This window comes from Hypanus sabinus, chromosome 31 (assembly GCF_030144855.1).
Source record: "Hypanus sabinus isolate sHypSab1 chromosome 31, sHypSab1.hap1, whole genome shotgun sequence".
In the NCBI taxonomy this organism is placed as follows: Eukaryota; Metazoa; Chordata; class Chondrichthyes; order Myliobatiformes; family Dasyatidae; genus Hypanus; species Hypanus sabinus.
In genome coordinates this window covers 33,340,619-33,366,158 of record NC_082736.1, presented here as the reverse complement: position 1 = coordinate 33,366,158, position 25,540 = coordinate 33,340,619, and the positions used below count along the sequence as shown (strand labels likewise).

The following is a 25,540-nucleotide window of genomic DNA, read 5'->3' as shown; positions in this document are numbered from 1 at the left end:
AGTGAGTTTATTTCTTGACAGCAGAACAAATTGAGTGGAACGATAAGAGAGTTTGCAGAGCATTCTACGTGCAACCATCTCTGCACTGCTCCTCTCCCTGTGGTTCATAGTGTCACGAGCACTACAGCAAAGAAACAGACTTCAACCCACCTAGCCCAGGTTATTCTGTCCTGTCCCACTGACCCCCATCATGGCCTATCCCAACTTTCTTAAATGTCACAATCAATCCCACATGCACTACTTCTGCTGGCAGCTTGCTTCACACTCACACTATCCTGTGTGCAGAAGCTCTCCGTAAACATTTCACCTTTCACCCTTAACCCGACCTCTAGATCGAGTGTCGCCCAGCCTCGGTGGAAAGGGCCTGCTTACATTTTACCCGATTCACCCCTCAGAATTTTGTAACTCCCCTCATTCTCCAATGCTCCAAGAAATAAAATCCAAACCGATCCCTGATCCTGGGATATACAATAGGGACGTCCCTTCGGAACGGAGATTAGGGGGAATTTCTTTAGCCAGAGGGTGGTGGATCTGTGGAATTCGTTGCCACAGACGGCTATTGAGGCCGAGACACTGGGTACATCTGAAGCGGAGAATGACGGTTCTCGATTAGGCAGGGCATCAAAAAATACAGGGAGCAGGACACTGGGGTTGGGAAGGATAATGAATCAGCCACGATGGTATGGCAGAGCCGACTCAATGGGCTAAGAGGCCTATTTCTGCTCCTGGGTCTTGGGGCCTGTTCCTGTGCTATGTTCTAACGGTACAGACATTTTCCTGTCATAGGAGGTGCCAAACAAATGCACACTGAAGTTGCTGTGAGAAATTTCCAGTGTTACAAGGGAGATGAGTATCGAAAGTATTCTAAACAGGAACTCAGAGCCTCAAAGCAAGAGGCGGCAGGAAGGGATTACTGCTTGTTCTCCAAAGTCAAAGACTATGGAGGTAGAGGCCAGAAGGTTGAAAGCCTTGGACCAGCTTGTCCAGAGGTCAGAAGCCCGATGTTGGCTAGTCCACAGCTGGGCAAGTGACCTGAGATTGCAGACTGGGGTGGCCCGTCCTGGGATTGCAGGCCTGTGAGACTGGGAAAGGGGCTGACTCTGCTGCTGTGGTCCTGTTTCCTTCTGCTGAACTGAGGGGCTGGCCCGCCGGGGCCGCCATGCACGGCAACACTCGCGGGCTGCCCCCACCCCACACGGCCTGGGGCGTGCCAGCTGCTAACGTAAACCACATGCTTCACTGTACGCGCATCGCAAAGGGTTAATCTTTGTGCTATAGTCGAGCGTCTCTCACCACCAGCAAGGCCTGGAATGCAAGAGAAGTGGCTGCAGAAACAGTGATTGCTCCTTCGGGAATTCACCGTGAGAACGCGATACCGTGGGAGCGGCCATCGGAATGTGAAAAGTTAGCTGAACACAGGGGTGGGACTCGAGAAGAGCGGTGACAAGTGATTGGTTCAGGCTCGGTGGAAAGGCTCTAAAATAGAGCATGGTGGGGTGGGGGAAGCGCTTGGGGTAATTTTCTGGGGCTTTACCATCAGGCCAGTTATGAACAGCACCCTGGATTCGGCAGAAAGGGAGGGGTGCTGCAGTGAGAGGGGCCCTGGTTGGTCAGTTCTACCTTAATAATCGCGGTTTTGTAGTTCTAGTTGGTGTTATAAGATTATTAAGGGATTGGACACACTAGAGGCAGGAAGCATGTTCCCACTGATGGGTGAGTCCAGAACTAGAGGCCACAGTTTAGGAATAAAGGGTAGGCCATTTAGAACAGAGATGTGGAAAAACTTTTCCACCCAGAGTGGTGGCTATGTGGAATGCTCTGCCCCAGAAGGCAGTGGAGGCCAAGTCTCTGGATGCATTCAAGAGAGAGTTAGATAGAGCTCTTATAGATAGCGGGGTCAAGGGATATGATCAGCCACGATCAAAGTGAATGGCGGTGCTGGCTAGAAGGGCTGTCTATTGTTGGTGTCTTACCAAGTCACATCCCGGAACATGTTGTTTTAATGCAACGGTCTGTTTCAATGTACACTTGATAAGTAAATCAGCATCCCTTACCTGGCCAACACCAGCCTTCGTAGTCGTTTCCGTCCTTTGTCTTTACGTAGAGATTTTTGGACTGTATGGCGTTGTGAATCTTGTAGCCGCTATCGATCTTGATGTGGGGGTCAACAATGCTGACCATCTGTCAGGGGAGGCAAACACAAAGCTCACAATCACAGTGGTACAAGCAGGTCAAACCCTGTCATACCCGCGTGGAGCATGAACAACAATCGAACAGTAGGATTAAAAGTTTTTACCGAGTTACATTCACCCTGGTACGCTCTTATAGTGCAGGAGTAACAAACCGTGCCCACCGAGACAAAAACGCACGCACTTGAAAGCACGTGTAAAAAGAGAGAGCCAGGAGGCCCAATCGATTCACCCCGCACTCTTTGCACTCTCACAATCAACGCAATATGGTTTGCAACCCCCCCTTTCCACTTTGCCCCAATACCTTGCGGTTTTTCGAGGCCAGGTTCTGCAGCATCTCCTTGGGGTTGGGGAACTTGTTGGGGTCCCAAGTGAAGTACCGCTTCCCATCCGTGTGCTCAATGTCCAGCCAGATGACGTCGTAGGGGATGTCGTGCTCGTCGAAGCTGGCATCCACGGTCCGCACGTCATCCTCATCATTGTAGTTCCAGCGGCACTGGTGGTAGGCGATGGCAAAGAGTGGGGGGAGGGCCTGCGTACCTGTGGGGAGGGCGACAGAGGACAGTGCATCTCTGGGACGTATACAGTACAAGAGTGGCCACCCTCTTGGTAACTGCTAATTGGTTTATGACAATCAGTGAAAAGCCTTTGTTTGCCATCCAGACAAATCATTCCGTTATTTACTTTTATTTAGAAACAGGCCCCTCCAGCCACACCGTCCAACAACGTACCTATTTAACCCTAACCTAATCACAGGACAGTTTACAACGGAATGGGAATGAGAAGCAGAGTTAAAATTATGTACATCAAATGGGGAAAGCAGTAGTAAAACGTAGAATATAGTGTTACTGTTACAGAGAAAATGAAAGGGCCACAATGAGATAGACTGGGAGATCAGTGGGCAAAATTAGGGCACATGGTATTGGGGGCAGAGTACTGACATGGATTGAAAATTGGCTGGCTGACAGGAAACAAAGAGTAGTGATTAACGGGTCCCTTTCGGAACGGCAGGCTGTGACCAGTGGGGTACCGCAAGGTTTGGTGCTGGGACCACAGCTGTTTACAATATACATTAATGATTTAGATGAAGGGATTAAAAGTAACATTAGCAAATTTGCTGATGACACAAAGCTGGGTGGCAGTGTGAAATGTCAGGAAGATGTTATGAGAATGCAGGGTGACTTGGACAGGTTGAGTGAGTGGGCAAATGTATGGCAGATGCAGTTTAATGTGGATAAATGTGAGGTTATCCACTGGTGGCAAGAACAGGAAGGCAGATTACTATCTAAATGGAGTCAAGTTAGGAAAAGGGGAAGTACAACGAGATCTAGGTGTTCTTGTACATCAGTCAATGAAAGCAAGCATGCACGTACAGCAGGCAGTGGCTTTTATAACAAGAGGAATTGAGTATAGAGGAGGGGATCTGATTGAAACGTATTAGATTATTAAGGGATGGGACACACTGTTAACCAAGAGTTGGGTCTAGATGTTTTGCACCAAATAGGGGACAGGCCTCAGGAGACTGAGTTCACAACGTTCGCTCCCCACTTTCTGCCGACGTACCTGTGAGAGAGGCGTACTGCTTGAAGACGTCGAACGGTGACGGTCCGAGCAGCAGGAAAACGTCGATGATTCCGCTCTCTGACATCCAGCGGACATCTGTCTGAGGAATTTCGTTTGCCCCCTGCACATAGTCGAGCATTTTACCAAAGAGGGTCTGCAAGAACGGTGGCTTCGGTTAAAGAATGGCAGCTACAAACAAATAGCATGCACTCACTGGCCACTTCATTTAGTTCCTCCTGTATCTAATAAAGCAGACACTAGGTATATTCGTGGTCTTCTGCTGCTGTAGCCCATCCACTTCCAGGTTCAACACTGAGCCAGTCTGGCCATTCTCGTGTGAACTCTCTCATTTTCACCCACAGAACTGTTTCTCACTGGATATCCTTTTCGCTTCTCGCACCCTTCTCTGTAAACTCTAGAGACTCTGTGTGCGAAAATCCCAGGAAAACAGCAGTTTGTTTCTGAGATACTCAAACCACCCTGCCTGGCACCAGCTATCACTCCATGGTCAAAGTCACATTTCTTCCCCATTCTAACGTCTGATCTGAACAAGTGAACCTCTTGACCATGTCTGCTTGCTTTTATGCATCGAGTTGCTGCCACAATTGGCTGATTAGATATTTGCATCAATGAGTAGGTACACGTGTACATAATAAAGTGGCTACTGAGTGCAAGTTCTAAGCTAAAGGAGTAATTGAACTGAATTTATTTCTTACATCCTTCGCATATCCTTACATCTTTACGTTATGTCTCCATCCAAATGTACAAGGTGCAATCATAGCGATTTGTAATAAACAGCATGTACAACAGGACAGTCAATATAGCACAGAAATACAATTGCGTCAGCATGAACTGGGGGTGAGGGAGGGGGAAAAAATTAAAATCTGTTTCGCACCCTTGCCACTGCGACCCTTAGGGTCCAGCAGAAATAGACATCACATTGACTTCTGACTTTCCCCCAGTAACAGCTGGAACATCTGAGGGGAAAAGCCAGGTGGCCACAGGGAAATCGTGCATCCAGGTAGCGGGAGGAATTGAACCCCGACTGCTGGTGATGCAACAGCGTTACACTTGACGGAGTCTGGGTGGGGAAGGGTGGACAGAGCGACAGCTGGGTGGTGACCCGTGCGCACGAAGGGCCACAGATGGTTTAGGAAGGTCAAGGGCAGAAACGTGTGAGCAAGTGGGAATGGGAGGGGGTTGTAGGAGGACTGTGAGAGAGGGACGTGCGGGTGATCAGCAGGTGGAGTGCACGGGGGGAGGAGATTAAAATTGGACATAAGGGTGCTGTGTTTGGAAAAGATTGTATAGGAAGACCTGGGTGGTTGAGAAGGAGAAAGGGGTGGAAGGGGAGCAGGTTTACCCAAAATTCAATGAGGCCGGGCTGTGGAGGACTCAGCGGGATATATATGGGGCTCAGTTACTCTGGTTTGTACTGACCTCAGCCTCCTGGCAGTGTTGGAGGCCGAGGTCAGTAACATCAGTGTTGGCATGGAGAAAGGTTACAAAATGGCCAGAAATAGGAGTTACACATGTGAGGACTAACGACTAAAAGTTTTTACTGAGTCAGGTGAGTAACGGTACATGCAGAGAAATGGCGCGGGAGCGACGAACCAGGCTCGTAGAGACAAACACGGTGTGCGCTCGAAAGCCCGCGTCTGAATGAGAGAACCTCGCGTGCATAGGAGGTTCAACTGATCGATCGGCTGCTCACGCCACTTTCTCGCAATCAATTTAAAATGGTAGAACAGGGATCTCTGGGGGTCCACTGTGGACCGAGCACAGGTACAAGGCAAATTGGTCCACAAGCATGGGAGCAGAATTAGGCCACTCAGTCCATCGAGTCTACTCTACCATTCCATCACAGCTGATTATTGACCCTCTAAACCCGATTCTCCCGCCTACTCCCTGTAACCTTAGACCCTGACTAATCAAGAACCAATCAACTTCCGCTTTAAAAATACTCAATGACTCGGCCTCCACAGTTGTCTGTGGCAATGAATTCCACAGATTCACCACCCTCTGGCAAAAGAAATTCCTCCTCATATCTGTCCTAAATGGACATCAGTCTATTCTGAGGCTGTGTCCTCTGGTCTTAGACTCCCCCACCATGGGAAATATCCTCTCAACATCCACATTATCTGTGTCCTCTGGTCCTAGACTCCCCCACTATAGGAAACATCCTCTCTATCTGTGTCCTCTGGTCCTAGACTCCCACACCACGGGAAATATTCTCTCCACATCCACACTATCTGTGTCCTTTGGTCCTAGACTCCCCCAATATAGGAAACATCCTCTCCACATCCACTCTGTCTGCGTCCTCTGATCCTAGACTCCCCCACTATAGGAAACATCCTCTCCACATCCGCTCTATCTGTGCCCTCTGGTCCTAGACTCCCCCACTATGGGAAATATCCTCTCCACATCCACACTATCTGGGTCCTTTGGTCCTAGACTCCCCCATTATAGGAAACATCCTCTCCACATCCACTCTATCTGTGTCCTCTGATCCGAGACTCCCCCACTATAGGAAACATCCTCTCCACATCCACTCTATCTGTGCCCTCTGGTCCTAGACTCCCCCACCATGGGAAATATCCTCTCCACATCCACACTATCTGTGTCCTTTGGTCCTAGACTCCCCCACTATAGGAAACATCCTCTCCACATCCACTCTATCTGTGTCCTCTGGTCCTAGACTCCCCCACCACGGGAAATATCCTCTCCACATCCACACTATCTGTGTCCTCTGGTCCTAGACTCCCCCCAATATAGGAATCATCCTCTCTATCTGTGTCCTCTGGTCCTAGACTCCCCCACCATGGGAAATATCCTCTCCACATCCACACTATCTGTGTCCTCTGGTCCTAGACTCCCCCACTGCAGGAAACATCACATCCACTCTATCTGTGTCCTCTGGTCCTAGACTCCCCCACTATAGGAAACATCCTCTCCACACCCACTCTATCTGTGTCTTCTGGTCCTAAACTCCCCCACTATAGGAAACATCCCCTCCACATCCACTCTATCTGGGTCCTCTGGTCCTCGACTCCCCCACTGCGAAACATCCTCTCCACATCCACTCTATCTGTGTCCTCTGGTCCTAGACTCCTCCACTATAGGAAACATCCTCTCCACATCCACTCTATCTGTGTCCTCTGGTCCTAGACTCCCCCACTATAGGAAACATCCTCTCCACATCCACTCTATCTGTGTCCTCTGGTCCTAGACTCCCCCACCATGGGAAATATCCTCTCCACATCCACACTATCTGTGTCCTCTGGTCCTAGACTCCCCCACTGCAGGAAACATCACATCCACTCTATCTGTGTCCTCCGTTCCTAGACTCCCCACTATAGGAAACATCCTCTCCACACCCACTCTATCTGTGTCCTCTGGTCCTAGACTCCCCCACTATAGGAAACATCCTCTCCACATCCACTCTATCTGTGCTCTCTGGTCCTAGACTCCCCCACTATAGGAAACATCCTCTCCACATCCACTCTATCTGTGTCCTCTGGTCCTAGACTCCCCCACTATAGGAAACATCCTCTCCACAGCCACTCTATCTGTGTCCTCTGGTCCTAGGCTCCCCCACTATAGGAAACATCCTCTCCACATCCACTCTATCTGTGTCCTCTGATCCGAGACTCCCCCACTATAGGAAACATCCTCTCCACATCCACTCTATCTGTGCCCTCTGGTCCTAGACTCCCCCACTATAGGAAACATCCTCTCCACATCCACTCTATCTGTGTCCTCTGGTCCTAGACTCCCCCACCACGGGAAATATCCTCTCCACATCCACACTATCTGTGTCCTCTGGTCCTAGACTCCCCCCAATATAGGAATCATCCTCTCTATCTGTGTCCTCTGGTCCTAGACTCCCCCACCATGGGAAATATCCTCTCCACATCCACACTATCTGTGTCCTCTGGTCCTAGACTCCCCCACTGCAGGAAACATCACATCCACTCTATCTGTGTCCTCTGGTCCTAGACTCCCCCACTATAGGAAACATCCTCTCCACACCCACTCGATCTGTGTCTTCTGGTCCTAAACTCCCCCACTATAGGAAACATCCCCTCCACATCCACTCTATCTGGGTCCTCTGGTCCTCGACTCCCCCACTGCGAAACATCCTCTCCACATCCACTCTATCTGTGTCCTCTGGTCCTAGACTCCTCCACTATAGGAAACATCCTCTCCACATCCACTCTATCTGTGTCCTCTGGTCCTAGACTCCCCCACTATAGGAAACATCCTCTCCACATCCACTCTATCTGTGTCCTCTGGTCCTAGACTCCCCCACCATGGGAAATATCCTCTCCACATCCACACTATCTGTGTCCTCTGGTCCTAGACTCCCCCACTGCAGGAAACATCACATCCACTCTATCTGTGTCCTCCGTTCCTAGACTCCCCACTATAGGAAACATCCTCTCCACACCCACTCTATCTGTGTCCTCTGGTCCTAGACTCCCCCACTATAGGAAACATCCTCTCCACATCCACTCTATCTGTGCTCTCTGGTCCTAGACTCCCCCACTATAGGAAACATCCTCTCCACATCCACTCTATCTGTGTCCTCTGGTCCTAGACTCCCCCACTATAGGAAACATCCTCTCCACAGCCACTCTATCTGTGTCCTCTGGTCCTAGGCTCCCCCACTATGAGAAACAACCTCTCCACATCCACTCTATCTCGGTCTTTTCAATGAGATCTCCCCTCATTCTTCTAAACTCCACTGAGTACAGGCCCAGAACCATCAAAGCTCCCTTTTATTCCCAGAACCATTCGTGCAAACCTCCTCTGCACCCTCTTCAATGCCAGCACCTCTTTTCTTATAATGAGGTGGCTAAAACAGCTCACGGTCACCAAGACTTCAGCAGAACACTAGTTCTGTGTAAACCCTGAAAGGTTTTCTTCCTAGCAGTGACTTACAGTTTAGCTTTTTTCTGCACCCCCCACCCCCAGCGGCACCCAGCTTGAATTACAAGTCACTGTTCAACAGCGAGGCGTCACCCACCTTCCCGGCGGTGTTGGAGCTGATGTCGACCCAAGTCTCTGCGGCGTTCAGCCAGAAAATCCCCATTGTCCGCCGAACGTTGTGGGCCAACATTAAAGGAACAGCCCCGTAGAGCGCCATGGGGTTGAATATCTCATACTGGAATACATCCAGGTTGTACAAGCGATACGGGTCTCCGCCACTGAGGAAATAAGAGGTGATACTGGATTACAAATCTTCAGACAGACAGGATCTGAAATCCACCCCTCCCCTTACTCATTAAACGGGGTTACACAAAGCATTCTCATCTAGTCCTGAACTGACGTACTTCTGGACGGATGAAGTTAGGCAGAGGAAGTCCTTAAGCTCTTTACAACACAGGCACACCACAACACTGTGTGCTTAGCCCCCAGCTTGACTCCCTTTATACTTACGACTGCGAGGCTAAGCACAGCTCCGATCGGCAGGCAAGAAGAAAAGGTGAGAGGGGGAAACAGGAAATAGGGAATGATGGGGTGGGGGGGCTGGAATGAGAGGGGGAGAGGGGGGTAGTGAGGGAGGATAGAGGCGGGGGTAGAGGAGGGGAGAGAGTGCACCTGTGTGTGTGGTCTGTCACTCACACACACACAGACCTTCAGCGGGGGAATGGATCTCTCTCACACACATTAGCCCCGTGCTGGGGGAGGGGATGGGTCCCAAACACACGTACACTGACGCACACGGGGTTGATGCAAGCCCCCTTCCCCCAACACCTCACAACAATGACCGCAGGCCACCGTTTAATTTCTGCTGAGCGCACTAACGGTTTACCGGGAAGGGAGACTAGTGCTTACTCTGTGGTTTTGAGCTTCAGGTTGTCAGCGTGCTCGGGGATCCCGTACACGTGCTCAAAGCCGGGCAGGGAGAAATCCAGTCCCACCGACGTTGGCCCTGGGAGAAACACCAAACATGATTCAAAATTCCGCTTTACTCATCACGCAAGCATCAAATCGTACAATGAAGTGCAGTGTTTGAGTTAACCAACAGAGTTCAAGGATGCGCTGGGGACGGTCTGCGAGTTATCTCCGCACATTCTGGCACCAACGTAGCGTGTCCACAATGCTGGGCAGAACATTTCACACACTCACCACCTTACCTCTGACATCCCCCAACGATCACCTTAAAATTATGTCCTCACTTATCAGCCACTTCAGCAATGCAGGTCTATGGGACCAGGCAGAATACCAGGCTAGATGGGATGAGCAGCCTGATCGTGTGATATAATGTTGGATGATTCTATGACTAGGGGTTGCATTAGGGCAGGACAGGAATCACTGAAAGGTCAGGGGAAAGCACTGGGTTTCTGTGATAGGATGTGAGAGTTTGGATGGAAGAAATGGAGAGAATGGCCTTTATATAAAAAACACACTAAGAGCTGCATTCAATATTTTGATTTAGTGAAACTTGTGTGTAAATATAACCCTCTGTGTTGATAAAAGGGCGATGCTCCTGGCAATGAGTTGGAGCTTGGGGTCTCGACCTGGCCTGCCAAGTGTTTCCAGTGTGAATGCGTTGAGGGTAGCTGAGTGAGCTGGAGCTTTTCTCTTTGGAACGAAGGAAAATGAGAGGTGACTTGACAGAAATGTACAAGATGATAACATGGACAGCTTTCCCTATATCAAGTCCTGGCAACATCCTTTACTCTGTACTCTTTCCAGCCCTGCACAATACTCCAAAATTAGGCCTCATCAATGTCATAACCCATCTCCCGTACTCAGACCATGGGTTTATGAAGACCAATATGCCAAAAGCATTCTTTACGTTCCTATCTACCTGTGACCTTCAAGGAATTATGGATCTATATTCCCAGATCCAGTCATTCTACCACACTCCTCCGTGCCCTACCACTCACCGTCTAAGTCCTAACTTGGTTGTTCCTACCGAAGTGCAACACCTCATACTTGTCTGCATTAAATTCCATCTGCCATTTTCCAGCCCGTTTTTCCAGCCAGTCCAGATCCCTCTGCAAGCTCTGATAGTCTTCCTCGCTGTCCACTGCACCCCCAGTCTTGGCATCATCCATGAACTTGCTGGCCAGGCATTGCACCTCCAGAGAGAAGGCAGCTTGTTCTGGCTCATCGGACCATGGGGTCACACTTCCTGAGTGAGCCAAGGAGATGACGGACACAAGAGATCTAAGCAACACATACAAAACGCTGGAGAAACTCAGCAGGTCGGACAGCACCTATGGAAGGAAATAGACAGTCGGCATTTCAAGCCGACACCCTTCACCAGGAGATGATTGTTGGATAAGTACAATACTCCGGGGAAGCATTGGCTCTATCTTCAGAGCCCTGTTCATGGGCTGTTTGTCCCACTCCCAGAGTTAGCAGAAAGGAAGCTATATAAGCAATTTAACCCATTTCGCTATTCATTTTTTTTCCGTTATAAAATACGGGTTTTGCTTCACCTGTGATTACCTTGTCTGTCTGTCTTTATCCTGTTTGTTCTGTTACTGACAAAATAATAAAAATAAAGTTTAAAAAAACAGAAAGGAGGCTGTATAGCATCCATGCCAGGACCACCAGATTCAAAATCGGTTACTTTCCCCAAGCAGTGAGGCTGATCAACACCTCCACCCACTAACCCAGTCCTCCACCACCACTACTTAATCATTTCATCAAAAATCACTCCTGTGTCTAGCGTCACTTTATGGACATATAATCAATCTATTTATATAAGCTATCTTAAGTATTTATTTTTTTTTAGATTGCGATATCGCACGGAATAGGCCCTTCCAGCGCCGCTGCCCAGCAATCCCTCTTGCAACTGGTGCATCTTTGGACTGTGGGGGGGGAACCGGAGCACCCGGAGGAAACCCACGTAGTGAACGTACAAACTCCTTACAGGCATTGATCCCGGACCGCAGGCCCTGCAAAGCGTTGTGCTAACCGCTACGGCACCGTGCCGTTCTTTATCTTATTGTGCTTCTTCTGGGCTGCATCAGATCAGGAGTTAACAATTATTTTTAAAAAAACACAAAATGCTGGCTGAACTCAGCAGGATGAAGGGTTTCGGCCCGAAATGTCATCAGTACCTCCTCCTATAGATGCTGTCTGGCCTGCTGAGTTCTGCCAACATTTTGTGTTTATTTATTTATTTCCAGCATCTGCAGATTCACTCGTGTTAACAATTACTGTGTTCTCCTTTACACTTGCGAACGGGAAATGACATTAAACACTCTTGAAACTCATAGCCATCATGTATATCAATGATCAGGATAATAATATGCTAACACAAACAGGAGGAAATCTGCAGATGCTGGAAGTCACAGCAGCAAACACACAAAATGCTGGAGGAACCCGGCAGGCCAGGCAGCATCTGTGGAAAATGAGTACAAAGTCGATGTTTCGGGCCGAGACCCTTCGTCAGGACTGAGTTCCTCCGGCATTGTGTGTGCGTTGATATTGTGGTAAACTGGATCAGATTCGCATTTATTTGTCGCAAGTGTTGAAAGATACTGTTTGTGTTACCAACACAACGTAAGGGTGTGCTCAAAAAAACACAATGAGGTGAAGAAGCATCACCACCATTACGTGCTGTGTTGTATGACATCATTATGTGCTGTGTCTAATGACATCATCATACATGGCATGTCGTATGACACGGGTGATCATGGTCTTTCCATGACCATGATTGCTCTCGGTAATTTTTTCTACACAAGCGGCTTGCCATTGCTTCTGGGCAGTGTCTTTACAAGACGGGTGAGCCCAGCCATTATCAATACCCTTCAGAGATTGTCTGCCTGGCGTCAGTGGTCACATAGCCAGGAGTTGTGAAATGCACCGGCTGCTCATACGTCCGTCCACCACCTGCTCCCACGGCTTCATGTGACCCTGATCGGGGGCTCAGTAGGTGCCACAACTTGCCCAAGGGTGACCCGGAGGTGAGCGGAGGGAAGGAGCACCTTACACCTCCTTTGGTAGAGACTTCTCTCCACCCCGACACTCAAAAGATAAAGAACACAACAATGAAAACCCACAATAAATATAAATACATCTATTAGCATATTTGGACACCACAGTACTGTTGTGGTTAGCACGATGCTATTATAGCTGGGGATGTTGGAGTTCAGTTTAGTTCCGGCGTCGTCTGTAAGGAGGTTGCACGCTCTCTCCGTGAACTGCTCAGGTTTCCTCCCACAGTCCAAAGACATACCGATGGTCGGTTAATTGGTCACTGCAAATTGTCCTGTGATTAGGCGAGGGTTAAATTGGTCATTGCAAACTGTCCTGTGATTAGGCGAGGGTTAAATTGGTCATTGCAAACTGTCCTGCGATTAGGCTAGGGTTAAATTGGTGGGTTAATTGGCGGGCAGCACAGCTCATTGGGCCTCATTGGGAGGGCCTGTTCTGCACTGTATTGCTAAATAAAAATAAATAGACAGACATATAGATAGTTTGAGGGTTGATTGTCTGTCCGTAAAGTGACGCTAGGCACAGGAGTGTCTGTACATAATGTGACTGTCAGGAAATGATAAAATAGTGGGGTTGGGGGTGTGGAGGGGTGGGTCAGTGGGTGGAGGTGTTGATCAGCCTCACTGCTTGGGGAAAGTGACTGTTTCTGCGTCTGGGAGAGGAGGGGTGGGTCAGTGGGTGGAGGTGTTGATCAGCCTCACTGCTTGGGGAAAGTGACTGTTTCTGAGTCTGGGAGTGGAGGGGTGGGTCAGTGGGTGGAGGTGTTGATCAGCCTCACTGCTTGGGGTAAGTGACTGTTTCTGAGTCTGGGAGTGGAGGGGTGGGTCAGTGGGTGGAGGTGTTGATCAGCCTCACTGCTTGGGGAAAGTGACTGTTTCTGAGTCTGGGAGTGGAGGGGTGGGTCAGTGGGTGGAGGTGTTGATCAGCCTCACTGCTTGGGTACTGTTTTTGAGTCTGGTGGCCCTAGAGTGGACACTATGTAGCTTCTTCCCCGACGGGAGAGGGACAGACAGTCCATGACCAGGATGAGTGGGATCCTTCATGATGTTTACTGGCCCTTTCCAGCAGCTTTCTGTCTGGATGCTGGGTAGGGTGCTGCTGGTGATGCGTTCGGTAGTTTAGTCTATCCGTTGTGGGATCCGTTCTGTCTGATAACGTAATGTAGATCATTAATATGGGGGCGGGGGGGTGGCCACTGTAAGGAGAAGGGCAGTAATAATGGAGGTGTCCGGGGTGATCAGTGGTGTATCGTGACAGGCAGGTAGTAGATTGGAGTGAGGTTGGAGTTAAAAGCCCAGCATTGGTAACCTTTAGTGTTCCTGATTATCTCCCTCCAACCTTTGCCCCTCTCCCCACTGCCTCTTGAGGTACATTTTTCCCTCCCCTCTGTCTGCCTCTCCCTCTCACTCAGAATCCTCCACATCACCTCATGCCCCCAGTCCCAGAAACAAATGGTGGTTGTACACATCACAACTTCCATATTCGGATTCATTCCTCACGTAAACTCTCCCCCTCCATCAAGTATTACCATTGGGTTTGGAGTCCGTATGAGTCTTGAACGTCTCCTCCCACATCCCGGCCTCATCCTCAGTCTCCCCGCTCTCCTTCTGAGCCTCCGTGTCTCCAGGCTGCTGGAAAGTAATGAGATCGTCATTCGACCACGAGGTAACCGATGGCTCGGTATCTGTATCTAACCAGCCAGCATCTGTATAAAAATGGTAGTTCTCTGTTCAGGTTTCAGACAGTTTGGTAATAGGGGCCACACTGTTCTCCTGGTGCACAACTAACGCAGTGCGGTTGAGAGACGAGTGAGCTTTCAGGGTCGAGTTAATCAGTGGGGACTGGGAACAAACTACAGTCACCCAAAAACCCACCGATTCACACTTCCTGAGGAGCGGAAGCAAATCAGAGCACGGGTGGGGTGGGGGGGGGGGGGGGTAGGAGAAACCCATGGAGTCAAAGGGAGAGCATTCAAACACACACACATACAGTAGCAGGAGTGAATCTCGGGAACTGCACTAACTGCTGTAGCATCGCACGATGCATAAATCAGGGAGGGGGGCACAGATTTAAGGGGAGGGAAGGAAGAATTTCAAACAATTCTGAGGGGTAACATTATCTCACAGAAAGGGGTGAGTACGTGGGATGAACCGTCAAAGAGAATGGTTTAGGCCAGTACAAAAGTTTAGGTTAGATTAACTTTGTCACATCAAAACATACAGTGAAATACATCGTCTGCAACACAGTTCGAGGAATCTGCTAGGTGCAGCCTGCTAGTGTTGCCCCTGTAGCATGACCACAACTCACTGACCCTAACGCTTTTGGAATATGGGAGGAAACCAGAGCACGTGGAGAAAACCCACGTGGACACGCGGAGAATGCACAAACTCCTTACAAATGGCGGCGGGATTTGATCCCCAATCCGCGATCGCTGGCGATGTAAAGCATTTTGCTAACTGCTGCGCGACTGTGCAGCCTAGAGAGATATCAGCAGAATACAGAGGATTGGGCCTGAATCAGTATGATGGGCCAAAGGGCCTATATCACAAAAACAAAGGAGCTGGTTGTGGATTATAGGAGGAATGGAGACAGACTAACCCCTACTGACATCAATGAATCTGGGACTGAGAGGGTAAACAGCTTCAAGTTCCTCGGCATCCACATCACCGAGGATCTCGTGGTCTGTACAAACTGGCCGTGTGGTGAAAATGGCACAACAGCGCCTCTTTCACCTCAGACAGTTGAGGAAGTTTGGTATGGGCCCCCAGATCCTAAGAACTTTCCACAGGGGCACAATTGAGAGCATCCTGACTGGCTGCATCACTGCCTGGTATGGGAACTGTACTCCCCTCAATCACAGGATTCTGCAGAGAGTGGTGTGGACAGCCCAGCGCATCTGTAGTTGTGAACTTCCCATGATTCAGGACATTTACAAGGACAACAAAAAGAACACTGCAGATGCTGTGGTCAAATCAACATGTACAAACAAGCTGGGTTAACTCAGCAGGTCGGGCAGCATCCATTGAAATGAGCAGTCAACGTTTCAGGACGAAGGGTCTCAGCCTGAAACATTGACTGCTCATTTCAGCGGATGCTGCCCGACCTGCTGAGTTCATCCAGCTTATTTACAAGGACAGGTGTGTAAAAAGGGCCTGTAAAATCATTGGGGACCCAAGCCATTCCAACCACAATCTATCCGAGCTGCTCCCATCCGGGAAGCGGTACCGCAGCATAAAAGCCAGGACCAACAGGCTCCGTGACAGCTTCTTCCACCAGGCCATCAGACTGATGAACTCACACTGATTTGAGTATACTCTATATCACACTGACTGTTCTATTTATTATAAATGATTAAAAATTACTCTGATTGCACACATAGATAGAGACGTAGCGTAAAGATTTTTACTCATGTATGTGAAGGATAAAGTCAATTCAATATCGGGGCTGAATTACTGAAAGACTCTTAACCTATTGACTAGTTTCTTCCCTGCCCAGTCAAACAGGAGCAGGTGCCGCAGTAGCATTAGTGTTTAACACAGTGCTTTAGAGCGTTGGCAGTTCCCGCCGCTGTCCGTAAGGAGTTTGTATGTTCTCCCCGTGTCTGTGTGGGTTTCCTCCCACATTCCAAAGATGTGCTGGAAGTGCAGAGACCCCTGCTGGCTTCCCCCAGCACATCCCCGGACTGTGTTGGCCATTATGCTTCAATGCACTCCGTGTGATAAATAAAAGCTAATCTTTAAGATCTTCTAAACTTTTAACACCTGGGGTACATGTGGCAGAAAGCAGAGCATGTATCCCCGGAGAAGTGACAAATAGAGTTAATCTGTAAAAGAAATCTTCAACAATAATATTGAAAGAGTGCAGAAAAAAATTTACAAGGATGTCGCTGGGTCTCGATGTACAGAACATGACAAAAAAAGTTTATCTTATATTAGTGAATGGTCATGCACTTTGGTAGAAGAAATGAAAGGGTAGACTATTTTCCAAATGGAGAGAAACTACAAAAATCTGAGGTGCAAAGGGGCTTGGGAGTCCTTGTGCAGGGTTCCCTGAAGGTTAATTTGCAGGTTGAGTCTGTGCTGAGGATGGCAAATGCAATTTTAGCATTCATTTCGAGAGGACTAGAATATAAAAGCAAGAATGTAACGTTGAGGCTTTATAAAGCACCGCAGTTGGAGTATGGTGGGCAGTTTTGGGCCCCTAATCCATGAAAGAATCTGCTGACATTGGAGACGGTTTAAAGGCGGTTCACGAAAATTGAATGGCTTGTCATGTGAAGAGCATTTGATGGCTCTGGGACTGTATTCACTAGAATTCAGAAGTACGAGGGGTAACCTCACTGAAACCTGTCGAATGGTGAAAGGCCTTGATAGAGTGGATGTGGAGAGGATGTTTCCTATAGTGGGACAGTCTAACACCAGAGGACACAGAGTGGATGTGGAGAGGATGTATCCGATAGTGGAAGAGTCTAGGACCAGAGGACACAGAGTGAATGTGGAGAGGATGTATCCTATAGTGGGAGAGTCTAGGACCAGAGGACACAAATAGAGCGAATGTGGAGAGGATGTTTCCTATAGTGGGGCAGCTAGGACCAGATAGAGTGGGTGTGGAGAGGATGTTTCCTATAGTGGGGGAGTCTAGGACCAGAGGACACAAATAGAGTGGGTGTGGAGAGGATGTTTCCTATAGTGGGGGAGTCTAGGACCAGAGGACACAGATAGAGTGGATGTGGAGAGGATGTTTCTCATAGTGGGAGAGTCTGACACCAGAGGACACAGCTTCAGGATAGAGGGGCATCCTTTTAGAATGAATTTCTTTTGCCAGAGTGGCGAATCTGTGGAATTCACTGCCACAGGCGGTGGCCAAGTCATTATGAATATTTAAGGCATAGATATGAAGGGATATGGAGAGCAGGAAGGAGATTGGGGTTGAGAGGAAAATGGATCAGTCATGAAGAAGTGGTGAAGACTTGATGGGACTTTTATGGGTTGAGGGTTATGAAGCCTGAAACATGACTACCACGTCTAGCTGGAAGATCAGAGCCCCAGTACTCAGACTGACCTGCTCTACGGGATCTGCTTTGCCAGCTTCAGGCTCCGGCTCCTTTTCCGCGTCCACGCCCTCCGCACTTGTGTCTTTCTTCTCACTGAAAGATAGAGAAGTGAAATGGTACCGTCCTGGCATCACAACATGTTTATTTTGCTTTTGCTCGGAGTTGTGGCAGCGGTTGTGACGGCCAAAGCTCTGAACCTCCTGTCACCCCACCCAACGTGTGCCACTAACAATTCACCATGCAGGAGCTGGGAGCTGGACTAGGAGAGTGGCACAAGTTTCATTGGTGGTATATGGTTTGCCGAAACTCTCGACGAGCACAGAAGGCATGCCAGCGACCATCCTACATCAGGAATTTGAGGAGATCTGGTAGGCCACCAAAGACTCTAGCAAATTTCTACTGACGTACACTGGACAGCATTCTGACTGGATCCAGTACGCCTGGGGCCACTGCACAGGATCGGAAAAAGCTGCAGAGGGTTGCTAACTGAACCAGCTCCATCGTAGGCACCAGCTTCCACAGCATTTGAGGGTAATGCCTCAGAAAGGAAGCACCCATCACCCGGGGGTGCTCTCTTCTCATCGCTACCACCAGGGAGGAGACGCAGGAGCCCGAAGATGCACACTCAACGTTTCGGAGCAGTGTCTTCCTTCCGCCCTCAGTGCCTGAAAGTTATCTGCTAATGATGTTTGGGGGGAGGGGGGAGGAGAGTGGGGATGGGGATGAGGGGTTGGAGTGAGGGGGTGAAGGGGAGGGGTGAAGTGAGGGGGAAGGGAGGGGAGGAGGGGAGGGAGGTGGGCAGGTAGGAGGGGAAGGTGCAGTTCCATTCACAAAATCAATTAGCTCAGCAACAGGAAATAGTTGTGGTGAAAAGTTGTTTTGGTGACTTTATATGATGAAATGTCACAGGATTATCAGTAAGTTGCACAAACTAAGGTTGTAGCAACAGTCTCGGTGGTGATGTAGATAGGCTGGAGGAAGGCTACAAAAATGTAGGTCCATAAGCCCGTCCTCAATGAAGAATCAGAGGTGGAGAGAGTCACTCTTTCAGATCTGTCCCGGGTCCAGTACATAAGCACCAGTACAAAAAGAAAGGCACGACAATGCCTCTACTGCCTTAGACATCTGCGTGGATTTGGCATGTCATTTAAAACTTTGACAAGCTCCTGGAGAGTGTCCTAACTGGCTGCATCTTGCTTTGGAAACACCAATGCCCTTGAACAGAAAAGCACGCCCCTCAGTCACTCGTAGGTAAAGCCCTCTCCACCACTTACATCTGCACAGGAAAGCAGCATCCATCATGACGGACCCCCACCACCCAGTTTTCTTCTCATTCCTGCCATCAGGTGCCTCAGGACTCATACCCGTCTGCTATCAGGCTCTTGAACCAGAGGGGATAACTACACTCACTGAACATCAACAACCTATGGACTCCCTTTAAAGGATTCTACAATTTAGGTGTTCAGTATTGATCGTTATTATGAAAACCGTTTTTCTCTTTTTTTTGTATTTGTACGGTTTGTTGCCTTCTGCACATTGTTATTTGCTGTGTGCATTTTTATTGATTCTTTTGTGTCTGTGTATTTACCGCAGGTGCCCACAGGAAAATGGATCTCAGGGTTGTACAGTACACGGTGACACGTGTACAATACTGGGCTAAAGTCTTAGGCACAGAGATATCGCTAGATTGCCCAAGACCCTCACAGAGTATTTGTTAACGGGGGTTCAGCACGGACAAGAAGGGCCAAGATGGCCTGTTTCTGTGCTGTAATTGTTAGATGGTTATTTGTGAATCTGGTGGGAGCAAAGGATGTTGGGAATGGTGAGGGTCAAATGCCACAGGAGGGGTGTAGGACAGATGGCAGAGGAGGGCCGGGGTGTGGGGAGGGGGGGGGGGTGGCATGCGTGCCAAAAAAATTGGTTTATTGATCATTAGGAATATCTGTCCGGTGCTTCCTGCTCCCTCCTCTCTCCCTTCCCCTTATTCCAACCATGATTCCCCTCTCCCTGCCCCCTTCCCACTCTCAGTCCACAACAGAGACCCATATCAGAACCCGGTTTATCATCACTCACACGTCATGAAATTTGTTATTTTTTGCGGCAGCAGTACAGTGCAATACATAGAGTATTGTGCAAAAGTCTTATGCACCCTCGCCCTATGTATGTAACTAAGACTTTTGCCCAGCACTGCAGTTTGTTCATAAGTTTACACTGAACTTTTGAACTTTGAAGTTGAAATTCAGCGCTAAGAAATGCAAAGTATTGCATGTGGTTGAAAAGAATGAAAACCATCAAAACTAAATACAGGGGATGATTTTCAGAAGAGAACATTGGAGCCTGAGTTATTGGACACGCTGAGGATGTAGTTGAAAAGACATACACAATCTCAAAGAGAATCAGAATCAAGTTTGCTACCACTGTCATATGCTGCGAAATTTGTGGTCTTGCAGCAGCAGTACAGTGCAATACACTTCCATATTTCATATGTTCATGGACCGTTCAGAAATCTGATGGCAGAGGGTAAGGTGTTGATCCTGATATGTTGGGTGCGTGTCTTCAGGCGCCTGTACCTTCTCTCTGCTGGTAGCAATGAGAACAGGGCATGTCCTGAGTGGTGGTGGAGCCTTTAACTAGAGAGTGATGAATCTGTGGAGCTGAGGAGGCCAAGTCATTGGGTATGTTTAAAATGGAGGTTGGCAGGTTCTTCGTTTGTTAGGACATCAAAGGTTACGGGGAGAAGGCAGGAGGATGGGGTTAAAAGGAATAATAAATCAGCGTGATGTGATGGCGGAGCAGATCTATACTGCTCTATATACTAGCGCACTCCTGCAAAAGTGCTGGGCACATAACATATATATAGCTAGGGTGCCGAAGACTTCCGCACAGCACCACTGCTGCAAAAGTAAAAACAAATTTCATGACGTACGTGATGGTAAACCTGATTCTGATCTGGGTCTCTACTGTGGACTGAATGTGGAAATGGTGGTAGGGAGAGGGGACTCGTGTTTGGGCAAAGGGGGAGGGAGTGGGAAGCACCAGAGAGACATTCTGTAATGATCAATTAATGCATTGTTTGGAATCAAATGACCTTGCCTGGTGTCTCAGGGCTGGGTGTGTCTGCATTCCCCCTCCCACCCCCACTCCTGGCACTCCTTCTCTGCCACCTGTCCCACCCCTCCCTCAGCACTCTGCCCTCGCCATTCCCAACATCCTTTTCTCCCGCCCGATTAACAAACCCGCTTTCCACCCTACATTGACAAATACAGTACTGCGCAAAATTCTTAGACACCCTGGTTATATGTACATGCCCAAAGCTTTTGCACATTTTTTTTACTGTTTCGAATGCATCAAATGTAGGGTGTTGGTCGCAAAGTCAGCAACAGGTCACAGCATTAGCACAGCATTCCAGTGTCATTCTGCAAGCTGTCTACATCCTCCCCGATGTTCGTCGGGTGCACCCGTTTCCTCCCAGAGTCCACAGTAGGTTAACTGGTCGGTGAGAATTGCCCCGCAATTAGGTTAAGGTTAAATTGGTGTTTGTTGGGGTGTTGCTGGAGCCAGGAATGAACGTCCCTCCCCAGTCCGAAACCCAGTGAGGACTGCTAGCCAACACCACACCCCTTCAAAGAACGGACGACCTTTTGACAGGGTTAGTGAAAACAGCAACCAGGAATTAAACCCAGATCCCGTGAGACAATACTGTAATAAAGGTCCTACAGTTGTCAAGACACCTCCAACCTGTCATGCCTCGGGACGTTCAAGAAAACCACGAGAAAGAGGAAAAAAAACAGCATTCCGCCCAACGTGGTCAGTTTAAGAGAGAGTGGGGAGCGCAGCATTCAAAGACACAGCAGGCGGTTAGCGCCCCAGGAGGGGTTCCCTCACAGCAGATAATCTGCCTTTAAAACAAATCCGAAAAGAACATACCAATCGGCAACTGTTTCCAAGTGATTAGCAAACGCAGGAAAGGGATAGGTTCGTTCCCCGGTCACGAGGCAGCTAGAAGCGGCAGATCCCCGTTTGGATTTTTGTTTGTTTTAGGGTTGCAACGTTGTACAAGGTTCGACTGCACTTTCCAAGTAGCTCTTTCCTCACCTTTTCTCCAGTCCAGCTCCAGCAACTGTCCTCCAACCACAAGGCGGGGAGGTGGCTTGTTTGCGGCACAGAGGGGCCAGGATGCGTGCATCACTCCCCCACCCTCCCCACAAGGAGAATCAGCAAGGTTAGAGGTGGAATAGGCTGCGGGAAGTGGGGGATTACCAGCCAGGGTTTCCAGTATCCCAGGCAGTAACAAGGAGAAACCATACGGAATAATTACTAAAACTCCGATAATCCAACATCCCAACTTTTTGGCATCTGACACACAAGTTAGCCTGGATCGGGGAGGGCTGTGCGGACAGAGCGGAACGTGACTGACACGCTCTCCGTAAGGCTGTCAGGTTCACCGAAAATTTTTATTATGTAGCTCCGGAACACGCAAAACAACAAATTTCACAACGGATGCCAGTGATATTAAACCTGATTGATTCTGAAAAGCTTCTGGAGGTGCGATGACATCTAATAATTCAGAAAATTCACATCTGGCGCTTGGGGATCCTGCTACGGACAGCCCCAAGCCCGCCTGCAAGAGGAGGAGGGTTGGGTGTGAAACTAGCAACCCCCATCCCATTAAAAACCCACAGCTACAGAAACACCAGGAGATGTTACGAAAGGCGTCATCCCAGGAAAAGGACAGATCTCCGAAGATGAAACTTGTGGGACAGGCCCAGGACAGGGGACTCTAACGAGCCGCTGTTGGCAGCCTACGCCCCAGTATGGGTGACTGGCCTTAAGTAAAGGATGCCGAATTATCGGAGTTCCACTGTGTAAGGAAAAAAGCGGATAACAAAAAGGGAGCCGATGTCATGCTGGTCTACACGGTTGGCACAATTAGAGAGAGCAGCAACTAGTTAAGCATTGGCGATGGATTCTATACTCTGCAAGACAAAGTGGAGAAAGAAAATATAACACGGGGGAGGGACTGGAGATTATTTGTTACATTAGAAAAGCACAACAGCCAGGCAGAAGCAAAAAGAGAAGTAAAACACGGGTACAGCCTCAAGAGGTCACCCTTCTCCTCGATCTATTTACTACCCGGAATGAAAAGGAACAGGGGGCGAGAGGCCAATATGAAAAGGAGGGAAGGGATGGTGAGTGAAGGAGAGAATGGGAATGATGTAAGAAGCTGACAGGCGATAGGTGGAAGTGCGAAAGGGCTGAATAAGGTGGAATCTGATTGGAGAGGACAGTGAACCGTGGAGCAAAGGGAAAATCATGCCGTTTTCTCATTACCACCATCAGAGAAGAGGTGAACTGGGGATCCCAACCCTTTTAATACGCCCTGGACCACTAAGCTAAGGGTCCGTAGACTCAAGGTCGGGAGCCCCTGAAGACCCACACTTGTTCCCCTGTACCTCTGAATGGTCCATGAACGCTACGTCACTATTTTGCTCTCTTGTCGCATTGCTTGGGTACTTTTTCCCTATTTCTTACCGAACTCAGAGTACACTTTACTGCCCTGGCCTGCTTTCACAACACACCTCAGTGACAATAAACCTGAAGCGAGCATGCATCAGATCCTGTTCTGCTGTTGAGGTTGATCTATGAGGAACACCTTTACCAACACTACTGAAATAACCTTCAGAGATTTCCAAAATTAAAAACAAAACCTAGCACCCAGGTGAGTCAGTTGTAGACTAGAGTCACCCTTTATTCCTCTCCAATCAGATTCCACCTTCTTCTGCCCTTCCTCGCTTCCACCTATCACCTCCCAGCTTCTTTCATCGTTCCCATTCTCTCCCCCTCAGCGAGATCCACCCATCACCCACCAGCCCTTCCTTCCAGTTTCATACTGGCTACCTCCGCTCTTCCCTTCCAGCTCTGCGGAGGGTCTCGGCCCAAAATACTGACTGTCCATTTCCCCGTAGATACTGTCTGGACCTGCTACCTCCAGTTGTTCCAGACTTACAGAGTACGAGCTCTCTTGTGTTTACATTCAACCTTCAGATTTCTGCTCAGCAGCCCTGGCTCAGAGAACGGACATCTGTCAACTGGGGTGGGGGTGGAATTTGGCGGTGGAAATCCTCCCGCAACGCCAGCACCCCATTCCCAAGGCAAAGCATGACATCCGCTAAACACAACTTTCCTGGCAGCTAACCTCTGCTGGCGTTGGAGGGGGGATCCACTAGAATGTTTCTGGGAACGAAAGGGTTAATGCACGAGGAGCATTTGAAGCCTCTGGGCCTTTACTCAGTGGAGTTTAGAAGAATGAAGGACAGGGATGGGAACCTCATTGAAATCCATCAAGTACTGAAAGTCCTAGATAGAGTGGACGTGGAGAGGATAGTTCCTACAGTGGGGGAGTCTAGGACCAGAGGACACAGATAGAGTGGATGTGGAGAGGATGTTTCCTATAGTGGGGGAGTCTAAGACCAGAGGACACAGGTAGAGTGGATGTGGAGAGGATGTTTCCTATACTGGGGGAGTCTAAGACCAGAGGACACAGATAGAGTGGATGTGGAGAGGATGTTTCCTGCAGTGGGGGAGTCGAGGACCAGAGGACCCAGATAGAGTGGATGTGGAGAGGATGTTTCCTATAGTGGGGGAGTCTAGGACCAGAAGACACAGATAGAGTGGGTGTGGAGAGGATGTTTCCTATAGTGGGGGAGTCTAGGACCAGAGGACACAGATAGAGTGGATGTGGAGAGGATGTTTTCTACAGTGGGGGAGTCTAGGGCTAGAGGGCACATCTTCAGAATAGAGGGGCATAGACTTAGAACTGAGATGAGAAGGTCTATGGAATTTATTGCCTCAGGCACCTTGGTCAAATAGGTCAGATACCTGGGTATATTTAAAGAGGAGGTTGATAGGTTCTTAATTAGTCAGGGCATAAAAGGTTATGGGGAGAAGGCAGTAAAATGTGGTTGAGAGGGATAATAAATCAGCCGTGTTGGAATGGCGGAGCAGACTTGAAGGGAAGTACAGCCCAACTCTGTTTCTACGTCTTAAAGTCTTACAGCATGCTGCGGAGTCAAAATGCATGAAGCTCCTCTTGGGTTTGAAAATGCAGAAAAATCAAATAAAATATCGATATTTTAATTAGCAGCACAAGAGGAAAAACAAGACGCATGCAGTTTTAACACAGCCAGGGGGTACAGCATGCTTGGGGGGGGGGGGGGGGGGGAAGTACAGGCAGCTTTAGATTGTATGCTTTGCATATGGTTCCTTATTGCCCCACATCTGGGTGTACTGGGATTTGTCTGTTTGCACTATATCGTTCAAATTAATCTTCAGGACCACGTCAGAAAGGTGAACAAAATGGACATGGGAGTTGCTAATCTACAAAAACAATTCCTTTCGATTCCTCTGCCAAATGTTCAACGGAAAGTTTTGATTAATTTCACAGCCCGGTTTTCAAAGGGGAGTTCCGGAAATTAATGAGCTGCCTGGAGCTTTTCTTTTTAATATCGTTGCAACCCTAAGCAAGAGCATCATTGGGCGCACACACAGGACTTTAAAAAAAAGACAGCAGTTGGTGCATCATTTACCTAATGAACAGGTTCTTGATCTTACTCCACAAGCTACCGACTGTGCTACTAACTTTTTCCATGTAACTGGGGGGAGTCGTAAACAAAAAGGAGGAAGGAAAAGAAAAGAACGGGATAAAAAAATAACAAAATAAAAACAAAATGAGTTTCCAGTTGATGTAGTTCAGAAGACAGCAAAAAAATTA

At 48.7% G+C, this 25,540-nt stretch overlaps 1 protein-coding gene across 4 annotated transcripts in view; it reads right to left on the bottom strand.

Moving 5' to 3' along the window:
• The window catches only part of ganabb (glucosidase II alpha subunit b), a 95,775-nt gene that overhangs the window by 47,952 nt on the left and 22,283 nt on the right, over positions 1-25,540 (bottom strand). The window contains exons 6-13 of one of the 4 annotated variants that reach the window (XM_059955376.1): positions 25,356-25,421; positions 17,778-17,862; positions 14,245-14,347; positions 9,594-9,690; positions 8,782-8,962; positions 3,753-3,906; positions 2,494-2,729; positions 2,055-2,181 (exon numbers count right to left, since the gene is read on the bottom strand). In XM_059955376.1, the coding sequence (XP_059811359.1) occupies positions 2,055-2,181; positions 2,494-2,729; positions 3,753-3,906; positions 8,782-8,962; positions 9,594-9,690; positions 14,245-14,347; positions 17,778-17,862; positions 25,356-25,421 (1,049 nt within the window). The remainder of the gene's footprint in view (positions 1-2,054; positions 2,182-2,493; positions 2,730-3,752; positions 3,907-8,781; positions 8,963-9,593; positions 9,691-14,244; positions 14,348-17,777; positions 17,863-25,355; positions 25,422-25,540) is intronic. The other 3 variants (XM_059955377.1, XM_059955379.1, XM_059955378.1) reach the window with 3 other exon arrangements.